This window comes from Mchenga conophoros, linkage group LG13 (genome assembly GCF_057382185.1).
Source record: "Mchenga conophoros isolate Kocher_MC1m ecotype Shallow Benthic linkage group LG13, M_conophoros_male_GT1.1, whole genome shotgun sequence".
Lineage (NCBI taxonomy): Eukaryota > Metazoa > Chordata > Actinopteri > Cichliformes > Cichlidae > Mchenga > Mchenga conophoros.
This window is the reverse complement of record NC_140538.1, coordinates 17,048,886-17,066,122: the sequence shown is the minus strand read 5'-3', so window position 1 is coordinate 17,066,122 and position 17,237 is coordinate 17,048,886. Positions and strand designations below refer to the sequence as shown.

The 17,237-nt window shown below is 40.6% G+C and overlaps 2 protein-coding genes across 3 annotated transcripts in view; one reads left to right on the top strand and one right to left on the bottom strand.

The window, feature by feature from the left end:
* The window catches only part of LOC146561068 (transmembrane protein 150A), a 21,101-nt gene extending 11,090 nt beyond the window's left edge, over window positions 1-10,011 (top strand). For both annotated transcript variants that reach the window (XM_085296814.1, XM_085296813.1), the window contains exons 6-8: window positions 1,505-1,632; window positions 5,652-5,829; window positions 6,478-10,011. In XM_085296814.1, the coding sequence (XP_085152940.1) occupies window positions 1,505-1,632; window positions 5,652-5,829; window positions 6,478-6,740 (569 nt within the window). In that variant the 3' untranslated portion in view covers window positions 6,741-10,011. The remainder of the gene's footprint in view (window positions 1-1,504; window positions 1,633-5,651; window positions 5,830-6,477) is intronic.
* mat1a (methionine adenosyltransferase 1A) lies at window positions 9,519-17,237 on the bottom strand. Its single transcript, XM_085296811.1, has 10 exons — window positions 17,013-17,237; window positions 15,421-15,498; window positions 15,043-15,165; window positions 14,838-14,950; window positions 13,655-13,798; window positions 13,333-13,458; window positions 13,142-13,234; window positions 12,870-13,052; window positions 12,640-12,773; window positions 9,519-10,846 (listed from the first exon to the last, which is right to left on the bottom strand). The coding sequence occupies exons 1-10, from the start codon at window positions 17,077-17,079 to the stop codon at window positions 10,744-10,746; spliced, it is 1,164 nt and encodes a 387-aa protein (XP_085152937.1). The 5' UTR covers window positions 17,080-17,237; the 3' UTR covers window positions 9,519-10,743.

Here is a 17,237-nt window from a genome sequence, read left to right as displayed (position 1 = left end):
GTTTGCCTTTAAGGTTTAAACAAATGTTTTTATTATCAGATTTAATAGCAACATTTCAGTGAGCTCATAGTAAACTTTGCAGATCAGATGGACTTAAAATTAATTCTCCCTCCAAACATCACATTAAAACAGAATGGTTAACATAACGGTGGGAACTTTGCACTATTGTTCTAACAGGAAATTATGCAAGACATAATTTCTCAACATGTGATGCTGAACTCTCTCTATAAATCATATACATACCTAAGCTGTGTGGATGTGTAACTATGAAAAGATCGGCAAAAAAAAAAAAGCTGAAGGCCTTTTTTAAAATCTTTTTTTTCCCGTTTGGGCAGAACATTAATAAAATGTAGTATAACTATAATCATGAGTGACTTGGCTGTTGCATTAGTGTATTATTTTGTGTTTTTTTTAATGAAAAACATTCTTTTAATATCATCTTTTTATCTTTGCAGCTTGCTGGTGACTCATTTTTCACCCTAGTGTTGCGGCAATTGTGGTGTGGTGACTTCCCCTCAGTAATTTATCCTCAGCATGAGCCAAACAACTATCATCTGGAAGCTTTGCTGTTGTTGTCAAAATCAGAAAATGATGTGAAATATGCATGGCTGATTTTTTAACAGCTGCGAAGAAAAAGTCGCTTTAAAACAAAAGATCAGGCCTGGAATCAATAATTTCTACTGCTTCATCCTGAGGTTGTGGCCGGGCTATAAAATGTGTCCGCTCACTGAGACGCTACTTAAAGCCAGACACGTCACGGCATAGACAAACCCTGGAGACAAAGCTTCAGAGAGGAAGGAAAAATCTATCAATGTAAAGACTCTACGTGGAAATGTTTTTCTTTTCTAGCCATGACCACAGTCTCCATTTGTATTCCCTTTTGGCAGACACAGACCTTCTGAAAAGCTGCCTCTTACACAGACACAGTGACAGAGTTAACGTAACACTTTAGTCCCTGGAACAATATATAAGCGTCAGGTCAAGACATGAGGGGCTCCTTGTCCTCACTAATTCTCCCACCCTCCACTTTTCACTCTCCCCATATGCCCCGCTTTCTCCAAGCCCAGTCAGCCTTCATCAGGCACCAGCCGTGAGGAGCCAACAAAGAGAACCCAAATGGGGGTCAGCTCCTCAGTGCTCCAACAATGCACCCAGTCAGAGCTTGTTAGCACATCGGCACTCATCTGTCCCATATACTGTACTTCTTTCCCCTTCACCTTTTAATCGTATGTAGGTTTGGATCGACCCCCCCACCAAGATATCCTTCTCACTTTCCCGCCATTTTCTGCTTCTCATAGTTTTGAGTCAGAGAAGCTGCTTAACATCTCTGATTTCCTGTAATATAGCTTTCAGGGAGTTCATGTATTTCTTGGCTAAGTGACGTGTGAGAGTGTTTGCGTTAAATTGAAGCCAGGCACTTTTTTATGATAGTCGTCCAAAAAAAGCCAGATGATGCCTTTTCTCCATTTCTTGCATGCAGTGACTTTCATCTCCCTTCTTTTAGTGATGGTGATTGTGCTGCTTCGCTACGCCCACGTCATTGAGAAGCATCAAAACTGTGTCCTGAACACGGCGAGTCTTTGCACGGGCTGGATCTGTGGTGCTGGACTCATCATGGTGGGCAACTTCCAGGTACGGTCTTCTAGTTTTTTTAACAATAAAACACAGAGAGGTCGCTGTAAATGCTGATGAAGACAAAGATTTATGGATACCCAAAGAAATTGTATTCAGCATGGGAAATAGTGAAATTAAACACACAGAGACTGAGGAAAAATGTGTATTTCTTGACTGGTTGGTGATTGGATGCTGGGTACAGTTTCTCACAAAGAGTCTGCTGCACCAAAAGCGTCCTTGTAATTACTTGGGTCGCTAATGTAGCTGCAATTATTTATAGTTCGAAGAAAAGTTGCCAACTTGTTCTCAAACACTCACCAGCTATTAGTCAAGCTATAGTCAAAAATGTGTTGCACCTTTTCATGTGAAAAGTGGGGTTAGTGTCACACTTTTCATAGCTTCATTACCGGTCTTAGAGTAGTTGGCAGATATATGAGGACAAGTCGGCATCTTCCAAGCAGGTTGCGGGCAATAGCAGACGCAATCTCAAGGAGTTTTTTTTTGGTGCAGCAGACTCTTTGCTGGGTGAAATTGGTCACAACCTCCAGCAACTACATGCCAGCTGGTTGTAAAAAAGCTTTGATGTTCAGATAAAATGATAAAATGTCCAAAATATCTCTGGTTCCTGTTTCATTAATATAATGAGTAATTTCTTTTTGCTAAATGGTGTGGCATGGCTTCATCTCTAGTAAATTCTTATACACAGCCAAGAAAATAATCTGCTGTATAATCTTTAACATGTCTTTGTTTAACCTGGCTCTTTTTAGGAGTCTTTCTCTTTGCTTCTTTCCATCAATCCTTTTATTTGAGATTAAACACACCTCAATGTTTGTAATGTTAACTTCTTCCTTCATCAGCACAATACTGTTCACAATAATCCTCTTTCTTTGGTCCTAAAACTTCAAGTGAAGAAACTCAACGTGAATTTCTTCTTCTGTTCTCTGGGAAAGAATTTCTTGAAGTTTAAATATTTAGAGCTCTGGCTGGATGCCTAGACAGTGTGTGTGTGTGTGTATGTGTATGTGTATTAGTACTACCTTTGCTGCGTGGACAGAACTCTGTTTAGACAGTAACATTGTTACGACCGCTTCAAAGAAAGCGTGCATAATGTCAACTGTTGAGTTTTTGGTTAAAAGTCAGCGTACGTGTCAGATTCAGGAAGTGGTCACGGTTAGGGTAAGAAAAGTAAGATCATTTAACGTCCTCTGAGGGGAGGTTATTTTGGTGTTTGACGCTGGGCTGGATATCACTGCAAAATCTTGTTACCATGCTTTAAAAAGGCCGAGATAGTTCATGGGAAAATAAAGAGGGAGAGACAGCCACGGAGAAGGCATTTGATGCTATATTCAGAGTGAAGAGAGGAGCAAAAGTTTTGAAAGAAAATTTGGGTTGTGTTGAAGTAAAGTGAAGTTTCTTAGAGTGTAATATTTCTACAGATGTGACTATTTGGTTAAATTAGATTGTTTGACATGTTAGAGTCTCGGCTCTTTTTACATACTCCTCTTACAAGAGTTGTGTATGTGCGTATTGGAGCAGATTTGCAGATGTGGCAGTTCATGCGAGGGTGTAGTAACGGCAACCTCACCTTCTTCCCGCTTTTCCTATGAGGCTCGAGCTCTGCCGAACAGGGAGGAATTTTACGAGAAGAGCCAGGGGGAAGTGAGTCATCAAGTCTGGCCATGCATGGAGAGGAGCTAGGCAGACAGGGTGTGTGTAACAGATGCCCCATCTATAACCAATCACGAGCCTGATCCCTGCAGCCCGCCTCACACAGTGCCCTCTCATGAAGTTCAGGACATTACACAAACTCGCATTTTTAGCATCGAAAACACGTGTACTCAGGATCCACTGGCAAATGCCACAAACAAGTTTGACTCAGAGAAGAGGGAGCAGAGCAGGACTCTGACAGTCAAAATCGAAACAGATCAAAGAAAGCGCAAGAAACACAACACATGGCAGCGTAATCAGCCGCATCAACTGCTTGAGCGCATAGTTGTGCGTTACATAAGCCTTTGGCAGTACAGCTGTGGTGTGGTGGAGCCACGGGGACTTTTCCCGTCAAGCGATCTGATGATCTGGGAAGAGAAGTACATGAATTGTTGACGGAGAAGCACATTACTGCCACACAGAGGTGCCTGAGTGTGACACAGCTGCATGGAAAGCAGCTGTCAGGAAAACAAAGAGAAAAGAAAAAGGAGTAGAAAAGTTCGTTGGACTGCTAATCTGGATGAAAAAGACTGATACCACCTACAGTCTGAAGGTATTTCCAATCTTATTTGGCTGGAAGATGTCACGCAAATCAGGAACATTGTCTGAAGTCGCACACCAGTTCCTCACTTAAAACACGATGGTGTTTCATTCTTCTCTGTTTTTTTCTAAAAGCTCTGGTTTTCAGGTGATGTCGAAAGGGCCGTTGTAATCGGTGGTGGTGCCACTTTCAGTTACAGATTTTCACAGCCATTGTGTATGTCCCGCACAACGGAGGCGAGTCGGTAAAGTCGGTATGTTTCAGTTCATCTCATTTAGTTCTGTTTCCAGAAAATGAAAATAGAGAAAAAAAACAAAGTTAGGCTTGTTCCCACAGAAACATCGTCACAGCGTTTATCTACCTCACAAAGTAGCAGTACCTGACTGCTACTTTGTGAAATATCACAGGTGCAGCTCAATAGTGTGCTGAATTTAGCTGCGGAAAACTCACTAATGAAGGCAGGAGCTCAGAGTGGTTTCAGATAAATATGTGTAGCTATAATAAGAGCTGTTGCTCTTAAGTGCCGCCCAGTCTTCTCTTTATTCTCATTTCCTTCCTTATGCTTTCCCTGTTTGATGTTACACTGCTTTTCACTGCCACACTTTGCTCACTTCAGTGTGCTCACAATCTGCTAATATTGCACCTATATATATTAGCGGCATACATTACCTGGCTGTGATTAGCAGTGATCAGTTGATAGCGTAAACAAACAGGTATTAGTGATTGAATCTGGCACTCCTGGCTGCACACACTCACTCACACACATGCACACAATCAATAGAGCTCACTGTGCAGTGTATGAATTGAGTCTGCAGCCAACAATCGATCGACCTGCCAAATGATAAAAAAACGTGCCGTCACAAAGTCAAAGTGATTTTCTCATTAAATAACATAAACCATTATTTCACTTCACAATACATTGGATCAGAATCTTTATCAATACTGATTTACTGATTAAACTTTTGCAGCTCTAGCGTGGAAAATAGATTAGTCAGAAGAAAATGAAGTTGTTGATGTGTGTCCAGAGGTGGAGGTGCCACACTAGAGTAGAAGAAATTGGATTTATTTTACTGTGTGAGAGCTTTACAGCAGATCTCAACTGTTCAAAACTTTTCTTATGCAAGTCTTACATTGCCACTTCAAGGATCAGCCTACTACACAAGAATGTTCAGCATGTACTGACCAGGCCAATGGACAAATGGCTTAGATACCAAACTTTGAGGCTGTTGCTGTAATGATCTTGGAAAATGATAACAAATAGCAGAATTTATACATCTGGCATTAACCATGAAACTATTGTTTTTTATCTGAGCAAATCAGTCAAGTCGTTTAATGTGTCCCTAGCTCAAGTTAATGTACCACAAGATCTCTTATCTACTCAGTTCAGTGTGTGTGTGTGTGTGTGTGTGTGTGTGTGTGTGTGTGTGTGTGTGTGGACCCTTCAGTGGGAGCTGTAGTCACATGCTCCTGAGCGGCTCTTTTGTGTATTGTTTCTTGTTGTTCTTGTGACCAGCAGGGAAAAGGAGGCATTCTGTCGTGTTTCTTGCTGCTGTTGCCTCCTGTACGCTTGCCTTTTGTGTTTCTTTTTTTTCTTTTCCCTTTTTACTTAAAGAATCGTAAGAAGCTTCGACCAGAGTTTTAAATACCTCTGAAACTGGGCGATGGGACCACTTCCTGAATTTGCCCACGTCACATTCACTAGATGTTTTTATTTTGTGTTACATCTTTGCGTCAACCCTTTAAATGGCTCCCTTACCTTCTCTTCCTGTTTTCTGTCCTTATATCACAGGTGGATAATGCTAAAATTCTCCACTATGTTGGAGCAGGCATTGCCTTTCCCACCAGTATGCTGTTTGTGTGCCTGCAGTCAGCGCTGACGTACCGACTGGCCAAAACCCAAGGGGAGTACAACTTGGCCCACCTCCGGCTCTGCATGACCCTGCTGGCCTTCGTAGCCTTGGTGCTCAGTATCCTTTCCAGTCTCTACAGATGGCTGCCCTGAAGCTTAAGGGACTAAGCATCCCCTTTGACCTCTTTTCATCAGATATTTTTATTTATTATTTCATGCAGTTAGTCCCTGGCACCTCTTTAGCAATGACATAAAGCAGCAAGAGTTTTTAACTCTATAATTGCGCGATACAGTGACCTTTTTACCAGATATTAATGTAGTGCATTAACGCCAGTCTCGTGTCTGCTTCAGACAGTTTTGGAAGCACGCAGCAGGAAATCTTGGCGCACTCCAGCATATTTCATAGTAGGAGGTGGAAGATTAAAGACCGACTTAAGTCCGATCCAATATCTCTGTCAGCTGATATCCATCTAGAGAAGTTACAGTGCATGTGGGAAAAACATATTAGCCTGACCTACAGTACAGATATACAGTAGCTGTAGCCTGGGCCTGTCTCTTCATGGGTAACATAATCAACATGTGAGCACTTGTAAAGCTCGCTAATTAACTCATTGTGTCTTGTTTACTTAACCTGGACAAAAACTGAGTGTTTAATCTGCATCGTGCAGGTGAGTGGGGCCGTGTCCACGACTGCTTCCTGTTGGGGCGTTTCAGCTTTAGGTCCTCGCATTGCTTTGCTGCTGTTTTCCTTAACCGTGTGTTTCAGGTGGTGTTTTTTTCTGTCAGGAGAGCTTCGTCCTGCAACACGCCTCGGCCATCTTCGAATGGGTGTTCTGCATCATCATCATGCTTTTTTATGGGACTTTTGCCTTCGAGTTTTCCGGCATGTCAGGAGATACAATGGTGGTGCTGGCGAGAGGAGGCTCCCTGGGACCTGCTGGGAGAGAACACAAGATGGATGCGCTGGGAGGGCCCGGTTTGCACTCACAACCACATCCACACCAACCTGAAAGCATGTCCATGCTGTAGCCTCCTGGCACACGTTGATGCCACACAGTTGCCTCATTTTATTCCTTTCCAACTCTAGTCTGAATTATTCATTTCCAGCCGTGTTCGTCTGAAGGTTTGAAATGAACCAGGCCAGCGCAGCAGCCGTTCAGAGCGGGCGTAGCTCTGCTGCAGTTTATACTTACGTCAAACTTTGTGTCTCCGAAGAACTTGTTTGCATTTTGCACATTGCACAGGCGTGCAAAACCAAATTTTCTCCCTGCTCATGGCTGTGCTCCGTGACCATCAGAGGAGCGTTTTGGGAATCAGATCATGGAGTTCTTATGAATCCGATGGCCTCGGATTCAGATGACTGCCGCGATGCGTTCAGAGTGTGTAAGAAGTGAAGGCTGCTGGACAGCCCAGCTGACAGTATTACAGTGGGAAGGTGTCACAGTGTTTCAATCCTGGAAACAGAACAGGGCGGCAGTTTGCATTTTTCATCACGTAAACCTCTGTTAAGCAATATTTTTGATGTTAAGTCACGTCTTTGTAATTAACACCCTACACTGTATAGATCTTCTTTTGTTTTTTACTTTTTTGGTTATTCATTCTGCATACTCATCTGCACATTACCTCCCTTCCAAAGCCACGTGTAAAGCTAAAATATTTCTGTGGAGCTGGTTGACCAAAGCTAATCAGAAATAATATTATCTGGTGGACATCAGAGTAGTTCTGAGCTCTGCTGTGCATCTCATGAGCTTGCATTTAGATACGAGTGTCATTTTGTTTAAAATGCTTATTGCAGCATTAAAGTTTGTGCCATATATGCAAGCCTAATATTGCTGTTAAAGTATCAGACCGCATGGACTTATTGTTTCCGGACTATTCGGGTGACGTTTCATATGTCTTTATTTAAACTGTGTTAAAAAATTCAGTGAGCTCTGAGTCACATAAATCTTCTAATTAAGACTGAAAAAATACACCCTTCCCCATTCTTCTTGGGATCCATAGACTAGATCAATGCTCAGCTCTTAAATAATGCTGGATTGAACTCCTTCTCTGTAAAAGAATATGAGGGAGAGGTGACACAGTGTCGAGAGGCCAAATATGTACCAGCTAATTCAATCCAGAGCACTGGCTTTATTGAGTTTAGTGACGGGGCATTACACGTGTCTTCAGGTCCTGTAGGCAGAGGTCTGCATCTTATTATTCCCACATGCAGGAGGAGGAGAACATGTTCTTATTGCTTTAGCTGTTTCCTTTTTTTGTGAAGCTGGAAACTTCGCACAGGTGGAGATGTTTCAGCACGTCAAGCTGGTGTGGTGGGATAAAGGGAAAAGGATTTGTATAATGTAAGACATGGTGGAGATGGACTGTCCTGCTTCAGTGTTAACGTGTTATTTTTCAGTATGTGCCAAATACAAGTCTGCCTATGGCATTGGTGCTAATACACAAATAGGCCTTACCTTGTTGTTTTCCCTTACTTCAGTTGTGATTACGGCAAAGCAATAAGAAGAGACATGAGGTAAATCGGTGACTCTGAGAGTGAGAGCAGGGACAGAAGGTTAGCAACACCAGCACGTGGAGAAATGCTCCATGCTTGCTAACATCTGTGCATAATTTTCTCAAGCTTTGAGGAGGCAGAGGCTTTACAACAGTAGTAATTTAATTAATTGGCCATCAGCACATCTGGCCACATGTCGAGCTGAGATGTTGTTTGTGTAATTTGTCTGCAAATTCACAGTATGTTACTGAAAGTAGTTATTCACTATCAGGCTGAATGTATCAGACTAACTGAACTAGAGTGATGGGGAAGCCTGCGCACGCTGCTCTGAGGACGGAGCTGAAAGCGACACCAGCTGCAACACTGAGCACTTGCTTCTCTCTGCTGGTCACACTGCTTATTGCATGTGTTAAGCTCACATGAGGGGTTTTTTTCTACTTGAAAAATTGTCAGTTTTTTCTGCCCACAGTCAGAATACTAAGACCAACTAATGTTTTTATCCTTTTATTTCATAAAGGTGGAGGCTCAACTCCAGCCTGAGCTTCTGCCTGCGACAGTATGAGGTTCCTCTGAGAAACCACATTAAACATTCAATACATTTGAAACGTTCACTAAAATAATGGTGCTAATCATTTCACATTTACTTAAAGTACTTAATCCGACGTCATGGTTTGAATATTCCCTATTTCTAGCTGACCACTACAAAAAAAAGAAACATTACATTTCTTTTAAATCTTCACATTCGCCATCATTCTCTTCATTTCATACCTCATTCTTCCTCATTTATGGATCTATCTGATCTCTACACTCAGGAAAACATTACCACACCAGCTGTGTTCTTTGATTCAAGGCCTTTGGCTTTCTGCCGTCTTTGTTTAAATTGCATTTTTGTCAATGGGATTCCTTGTGTACATTTGTTTCTTTGTGTAGTATAGGTGCAGCTGTAAGACTGGTGATTAGCCATGATGTAATAGATTATTTTTGCTAATCAAGACTCTGTTAAATGTGCGAGAAAACCGAGCTCACTCGTGCAATCGAGATCATTGGTGAGAGCCTTCTGACTAACAAGAACCCAACACTCCTCACAGCACCCCACTCTCAGTTACACAGCTCCCTGTGCCTTATGTGCTGTTTTGATCATGGAAACCAAAGAGGTCACAGTTGTAAATTCTATTTTGATGAAGAGTCATATGATTGTATCCATTTATGCCTTAATATTCAACAAATAAAAAAAAACAAAAAAACAAAAAACAGCAAACGTTGAATCCCAGTGGCTTCATTACACAACATGAGCACAAAGAACCAGACAGCGGTTCTCTAATCTTTTTTTTTTTATTGTTTAATTATTTACATTATCCAGTTTCATTGACAGAAGGTGACACTCATAGATAAGACATTAAACAGAGGAAAACTCCTATAACAAAACAGTGTCAGCTGTAGGTGAACTTACAGGTTTGGTACACTCGCCACCAAAACGTCCTGAAGCTCTACAGACTGTTTTTTGTTTCTCTCTTAAGACTTTCTTAATCCCATCAGAAGTGCTTCTCAAGGATCTAATTACATACTCTGTCATTAATAAATGCCAAAAAGCTGGGCCAAAATGAAATATTCTTAAAGGTACTTTTTAAAGAAGTGTGATATATGCTAGCGTGTGCTTCTAAAGTTGTAAAACACAGCAAATTTAAGACATCGGTGGTCCGCTAAATGCTAACGGATTCAGACTAAGATTCAGACTTCTAATTATTTGCTAAGTTGAGCCACATTTACAGCAGAAAGCCCGCAGGTACTAAAGGAAAAAAAAAGAAAGGCTGAAATAGCCGCAAGGCTATTTTACATTTTGACTTATAATTTATGCCTCCAGAGATCCGAACTTGACCTGTTATCTCACACAGTGGGAATGGTAGTAGTGCAAACAGCTTCCTGTGGCACGTTTACAACAGTTTTTTATAGTCATGACAATACGGTTTCTTAAGCCACGTTTTTGGTTGAGCAGTAGCTACACCTCTTACAATAATATGGCAGCCACTGAGGGAATACACATTTTGTAATAGCACCTTTTAAGAATAAAGCACTGAACTTGTGTAAGTATACTGCCCCCCCCCCCAACAGCTTTGAGGTAAAACACTGCTGCTAGTGATGTGGAGGTATTTATATTTTACTATTGTACTGTCCCTTTACTTTACTGACTTTGACTAGTGATTGTATGTGTATTTTTAAAGCACCGATACCTGGAGGTTATTTGGCCTCGGAAAGGACAGTGAAAAAAGATTAGTTACTGAGATGCCATCTGCAATGTCCCTCTCCTCACTGGGAGGATGTCCCTTCATATGTCTGCTGGCTACAACTGCTCACACGTATAACTACCTTCTCACATCTTGAAAGCTGACTTATCCCTCCCTAACTGTGGTTTCAGTTGTTTTGTTTTGTTTTTCTGTTAAAAAAGTGTTCAATCAGTTGCATTGGAGCTGGAAGTTGTAGTCCATGAAGAGGAGTCTTGTTCAGCATCCAGGTGGAGATCAGGACAGGCTGGTGGAGTATTTACAAGACAAGCTTTTTGGGCACTTCCCAAGAAAACTCCGGTCGGCCAAAGTGGCCGTAAGAGGCTGTCTGCTGGTAAATCGGCCTCTTCAGGTTCAGATCCCTAAGAAGAACACACAAGGGATGAGACATCGCTGGTGAGAAAGGACTGTGAAGATTTTGATCAAAACCATTTGAAGCCATAAATTCTTATACAGAGCAGAAAAAAACCATAAAGGTGAAACATGTTGTGCAATGAGCTGTAAGCACTGATTGTTTGCATGTCCTCTTGTGAGCTTGGAGTTTTTTGTTTGTATTTGGCGTACATGGGTGGCAAAGTTTGTCTGTGTGTCAGAATGGCTTGTACTGCACTTTGGACCAACCTCCAACATTTATCGATTACAGAACTCTTAAACACTTGAACCAAAATGAAGTCATTGGTTATGCGGCTCTTAACAATTAAAGATTTTGGTAAATCAATTAAAAGTAGTTGTTATTGTTGAGTACTTTAAATTGGGTACTTTAAGTGCTTTAAGTTACTTAAAGTTACTGTGCTTTAAGTTACTTTCTGTTATATATATACTGTTACAATGATGAATGTTCATATTAGTAAAACATCTCAAAACACAACTTTCTTCTTGTTTTGCTCTGTACTATATCAGTTAGAGTGGATGCTGTGTTCCTGTTGGAGGGGCAGCCAATCAAAAGAAAGAGGATGAACTAAAGGGCTGCACCAAAGCTTATTATCAAATAAATCATTATTTTTATATGTGAATCATGCAACGCTACATTAGTAGAGTAAAGATGGATAAAATAAACAAACAGCATAATAGATCCACTTTAAAATGAAATGCTCACCTATAACGCTGCATCTCAACAAGAACATTATAATAGAAAAGGGAAATCTAGGGCTAGGTTTAAATAGAGGGAAATTATCCTAAAAGGATCAGCTAAAAGTGGAAGAATCTAAATGTAAAAGGACAGCAAAAAGGATATCATATCTTTGAAGCCACCCGGCGGGTTATGTGTCCACCACGATTCCCTCTCCAATGGATAGTATTGAAAAAAAAGAAAAGAAAAGAGGAAGAATTTTCTGTATCTAACTATACTTCAACAATTTCAACTTTGATTTTTGGTGTGATTCTCTCTTAGTTTGCTTCTCTTTCCCCTCTTCCCCTGCCCCTCCCTGAGCCTGGTTCTGCTGGAGGTTTCTTCCTGTTGAAAGGGAGTTCTTCCTTCACCCTGTCGCCAAATGCTTGGTCATTGTTAGGGGTCTTTCTAATATTGTATGGTCTTTAACTTACAGAATAAAGGACCTTGAGGCAACTGTTGTTGTGAATTGGAGCTATATAAATAAAGTTGAACTGAAGTTTGAACTTAAATATTTACTTATATATTAAATTCATGTAAATGTTGCTGAACTGTACAATCAAAACTGCTCCCAACAATCATAGATGTTTACATCTGCGCTGTAACTGCAATAATTTAATCAACCGATTCGCACTACAACCTGGGTTTTCCTCTTATCTGTAGTTTATTTTATTTTATTTAATAACTGTACAGTACTCGTGTTTATAGTAACCATTGTCCTTGATGTAAATATGTAAAGAAAAAAAATTGTGTATGTTTCTGTTCTGTGTCCTGTGTACTGTTTGTTTGTATATGTGTCTTTCTGGCTGCTGTTACAACCAAATTTCCCCTTGTGGGACAATTAAAGGATTATTCTATTCTATTCTATTCTAAATTCATCAAGATATATGATGAATCTGATTTTTGATCAGTTATTTAATCCTCAAAATGCCAAAAATAGTTCCTAATTTTTTTTAACTCATATTTAGAAAGCAAGCAGAACATCTTCATGTTTGAGTAAATATTCATATTTAATCTTATGCAAACGTCATGTTTATGTGTTTTTACCTGACAATGACTCCTGGCCTGAGATCAAAGTTCTTGTTGACAATCTTGAGCAATTCTGACTCTGACTTCTGAGAGGACCCGTATGTGAACAAGGAGATGGAAAGAGGTTGGGCCACTCCGATCGCATAAGACACCTGGAACACACACAGAGATGTGGTTTGCATATTTGTACTGTACTCCAGTCATCTGTCATCTATGCACAGCTTTGGAGGGTTAAGCTGTAACTTCACCTGAACCAGAACTCTCCTGCACAGTTTGGCTTTAACCAGAGACTTGGCCACCCAGCGAGCAGCATAGGCAGCAGAGCGATCAACCTTTGAGAAATCTTTGCCAGAGAAAGCTCCGCCACCGTGAGCCCCCCAGCCACCGTATGTGTCTACAATAATCTTCCTTCCTGTTACACCAGCATCACCCTGTTTGCAAAAAAGGAAGAAGATGAGCAAAAACCAGTGATGACTTTCTAGTTTGCTTTATTATTTTTCCCCCAGTGTGTGATGATTACCTGTGGTCCTCCAATGACGAAGCGACCACTTGGCTGGAGATGGTAGACGGTTTTGCTGTCCAAATATTTTGCAGGGACCACGGATTTGATCACCTGACAGAAACAAGCCAGCATTAAAACCAAACATGTGACTTTATTTCCCACACGACACATTACACAGAGCCCAGTCAGGTGTGTTCATGAGGATCTACCATTTCCATTAGGACTCTCTGTTGTTCCTCCAGAGTGACGCCGTCATCGTGCTGGACAGAGATCACAATGGTGTGAACTCTCTTGGGGATCACAGCTCCATTCTTCTGGTCATAATGCACGGTCACCTGTGGGATTAACAAGAATTGGTACACTCACTGAAGCTGTAGTTAGCTGTTTTATGGTGCCTGTGACAACACAGCTTCAGACAGGTTATCAGATTTTCTAATGAAATATATCCAAGCTTGAAAGAAAAAGTTCCCAAACTGCTGTGGTGTTGTGTTTTGGGTAAGTAAAAAATGTGCACATGTTGCACGACCTCACCTGTGTTTTAGAGTCGGCACGCAGCCAGGGAACGATGCCATTGCGTCTAAGTTCAGACATCTTTTCATTGAGTTTGTGAGCTAAGACGATGGTGAGCGGCATGCACTCCTCCGTCTCGTCTGTGGCATAGCCGAACATCAGACCCTACAGAACGAGTCAGAAAATCAGTGAAGGCAAAACAAAGAAGTAAACAAGGAATATCAAAATACTGATATTCAGCATGCTCTTTTATCAGTAATATCTTCAGCACTTTCTATTATCATATGACACAAAATACATAAAATATAAGCTATGAAAAGAACAATAATGGCTAATGGTCATACAGGCATTTATAGAAGACAAAATAGAAGTAGATGTTGAAATGATAAAAACAAATATCAGGTAGATTATACCGTGTACGGTTATGGGACTTTATATATAATATAGTCAAATTACTCCATATTTCATTGATTAGTCTTAAGCATGGGATAATTTTTTTCAGCCAGAAGTCTCTTATAGAAATAATGATCCTGAGCCGTGAGTTTGTCTCTTACTGAGGTATAATGCAGAGAAAGCATCAATTTAATCTAAACATGTTATTTCTTTATCTTTTGCCCAAACTATTAAGGATGATGATGGTGTTACTGATTAAACTACACTGATTCACTCAAGTACTGCACTCATATACAATTGTATAATTTAATAATTTCCTTTCTCTGCTGCATTATACTTCTACTCCACGACATACTGGACATATTTTTTATCATGCTTCAGATTACTTAAAGACTGTGAGCAATTTCATGAAAAGGAAGTTTCGCCTCTACACATCAAAGTTTTATCCTCAAATTTGTGACCCTTTAAAGAGCCACAAACACTTGGCTGGGGACCCTATTTACTATACTACAATACATTTATTTGCAAAAGTAACATAAACACTTATCGAATCTAATAATGATATATCAGTCACGAAGCACATTTTTCTGCCTTACAATCAGCTTGTAACATTTAGGATTTTAAATATTGGACTAGATAAAACTACTTTTTCCACCTCTACTGAACTGATAAACCTGAACACACCAACACTATTGCACCAGATCTCGTCTGTATTCTCTACTGTTGAAGTAAAGAGTCAAACAAACTGTGCTCGGTCAGGGTCACTCACTTGTCAAGCCAAAGTGACCCAGTGACACTGCTGTGGCCCTACCTGGTCTCCAGCTCCAATGTCTTCTTCTTTCCGGTCAACATGGACCCCCTGAGCAATGTCTGGACTCTGCTGCTCCAGGGCCACCAGCACATTACATGTCTTGTAGTCGAAACCTTCAGAAGGGAAGTGAATTGGATTGAGATGGTTAAGAGGGAAACGCTAAATACAGAGAACAGAAATAATGTCTATTTTTTTGCTTTCTCACCTTTCTCCGAGTTGTCGTAGCCGATGTGCTTGATGGTGTCCCTCACCACCCTCTGATAGTCCACGACGGCCCGAGATGTGATCTCTCCGCAGAGCAACACCATGCCAGTCTTACACACCGTCTCTGCCAATGCAAACTTTAATTACAAAGCTGTTTTGCCATCACCAGCAAGTTGTCCACACTGAAATACAATAAACAGTATCAACACTGCATACGACATAAAATCCAGGTGAAATTCAGACCAGTGGGTTAGTTGGCTTATACTCTGCCTTCATCATGTGGTCCCTTTTTTTGCTAAGACAAACTGATTCATTAGATTGTGCCTCTTCTTGGTTTTGCCATTTTTTTTAACGGAAAAAGAGACAAATTCTGGCTCACCACAGGCCACTTTGGCATCGGGATCCTGCTTCAGATGTGCATCCAGGACAGCATCACTGATCTGGTCACAAATCTTGTCTGTGGACACATAACAGGTAAAAACATCAGATTCCGAAGATTTTTTACAAATGCATTGAAAAAAACGACATATTGCATTTTAAATTGCACGCTTAGCCTAACACTAATAATAGAAGATGTCAATTTTGTAATTTATATGAAAGTATGAAAGGTTACATCCTAATATTTCACATAGCAGTAGTTGAATGTTTTACTTTAGCATGGCAGCAGGGCAATGCCTCACTATACATCCCATTCATCTGTCTGTGTCGTCCTGCTGAAGCAATGCAGGAGACCGGTTACATCAGAAAGCCCATCAGCATCTGACTACTCTGCTGGTGAAACAGGTGCATCTTAGGAAAAGCCACTAAAATAGCCACTATCTGTGGGAACAGCCCAGACTTTGAGTTGTGTTATCAAATTCAAAAGTGTGTACTGCAATGTTCTGCCAAGGCCACCCAACTCTGTTACTGAACAAACAGTAGAAGTAAAACTTCAAACCTGTGAAGTTTATCATTAAAATTGGCTTCAGGAGTGCTACGTGCTTCCAAAATGAAATTATTTTTTTTTAAAAGAACCTCCTTAAATGATAAATACAGGGACACCATGATGTGTGACACATGGATCTACATCACTTGCTGTTTCAGTGGACAGTTTGAAAGGGATTTTGAATTCAGGCGCATTGGTATTACCTTTTGTATGCTTCATCCTCTCATAAGCACTTTGTCAGATTAGCATACTTTTACTTCAGAACTACATTAATATAGATCCAGATTAAAAGAGCAGTTTTACTTTTTAATTATTTTATTTATTTAATTTTTTAACAGTCGGCATTTATGTGATACTGCCCCTGTCTGTGAAGCTGCACAACTCTTACTCATTATCGATTTAGCACATGGGACTTTGAAAGGTTACATATTTGTGAAAGGATTACAAAACACATTGACGGGGCACCGTGGGGTTTAAAGGCAACATGGAGGACAGAGTTCTTTACTTGTACTACTACAAGTTAAGCAAGGTTTGTGTGGAACATCTGGGAGTCATTTTACTGAGTATTTGATATAATTTAACTAGATTAAAGTATAACATAGTCAAACTAATTTTACCACATTGTCACTTCTTATCTTATTGTGTACTTGAGACATTGTTCTTGAAGAGCATTTTGCGTGTCTTTAGATCTCTTCTTTTGCACACTAAATTAAACGTGTGTGTCTGCCCTCTTCTTGGACATTTTTTAAGCATGTAACTGTGCACCAGTCAGACACACATTTGCTTCCAGCTGCCTACAAGTGAGAGTGAAGGCCACTAAACACATGTTGCTGTGAATGGAATACCATCCATGCCTGGCGGGTAAACACGCAGCACTGTGGAGTTACTTTGGACATAGTGTCCAGCTTGCATCAAGTTTATTTATATGCATGCTATTTCTGCAAGATAACACTGCATTTTCAATGGAAGTGTTGAGCTTATAATTGAATGCATTAAAATTTAATGTCACTGTAGCAGAGGTGGCTAGACTTTGTAAAAAGACTCACCTGGATGTCCCTCTCCAACGGACTCTGAAGTGAACATGAAAGAACCTTCTTCCAGATGATCACTCATTTTTTCTGTGGGGTAAGGTTATTCAATTTCCAGTGCAGAGAAATCCTAAGGTGGCTTTATATTCCTACTGGCGTTCTTTACCAGAAAGATAAAAGAAAGGGAGGCCAACAGCCCTGCAGCCAAAGCGTAATCTGTCCTGCAAACTTCACATCTGTGTC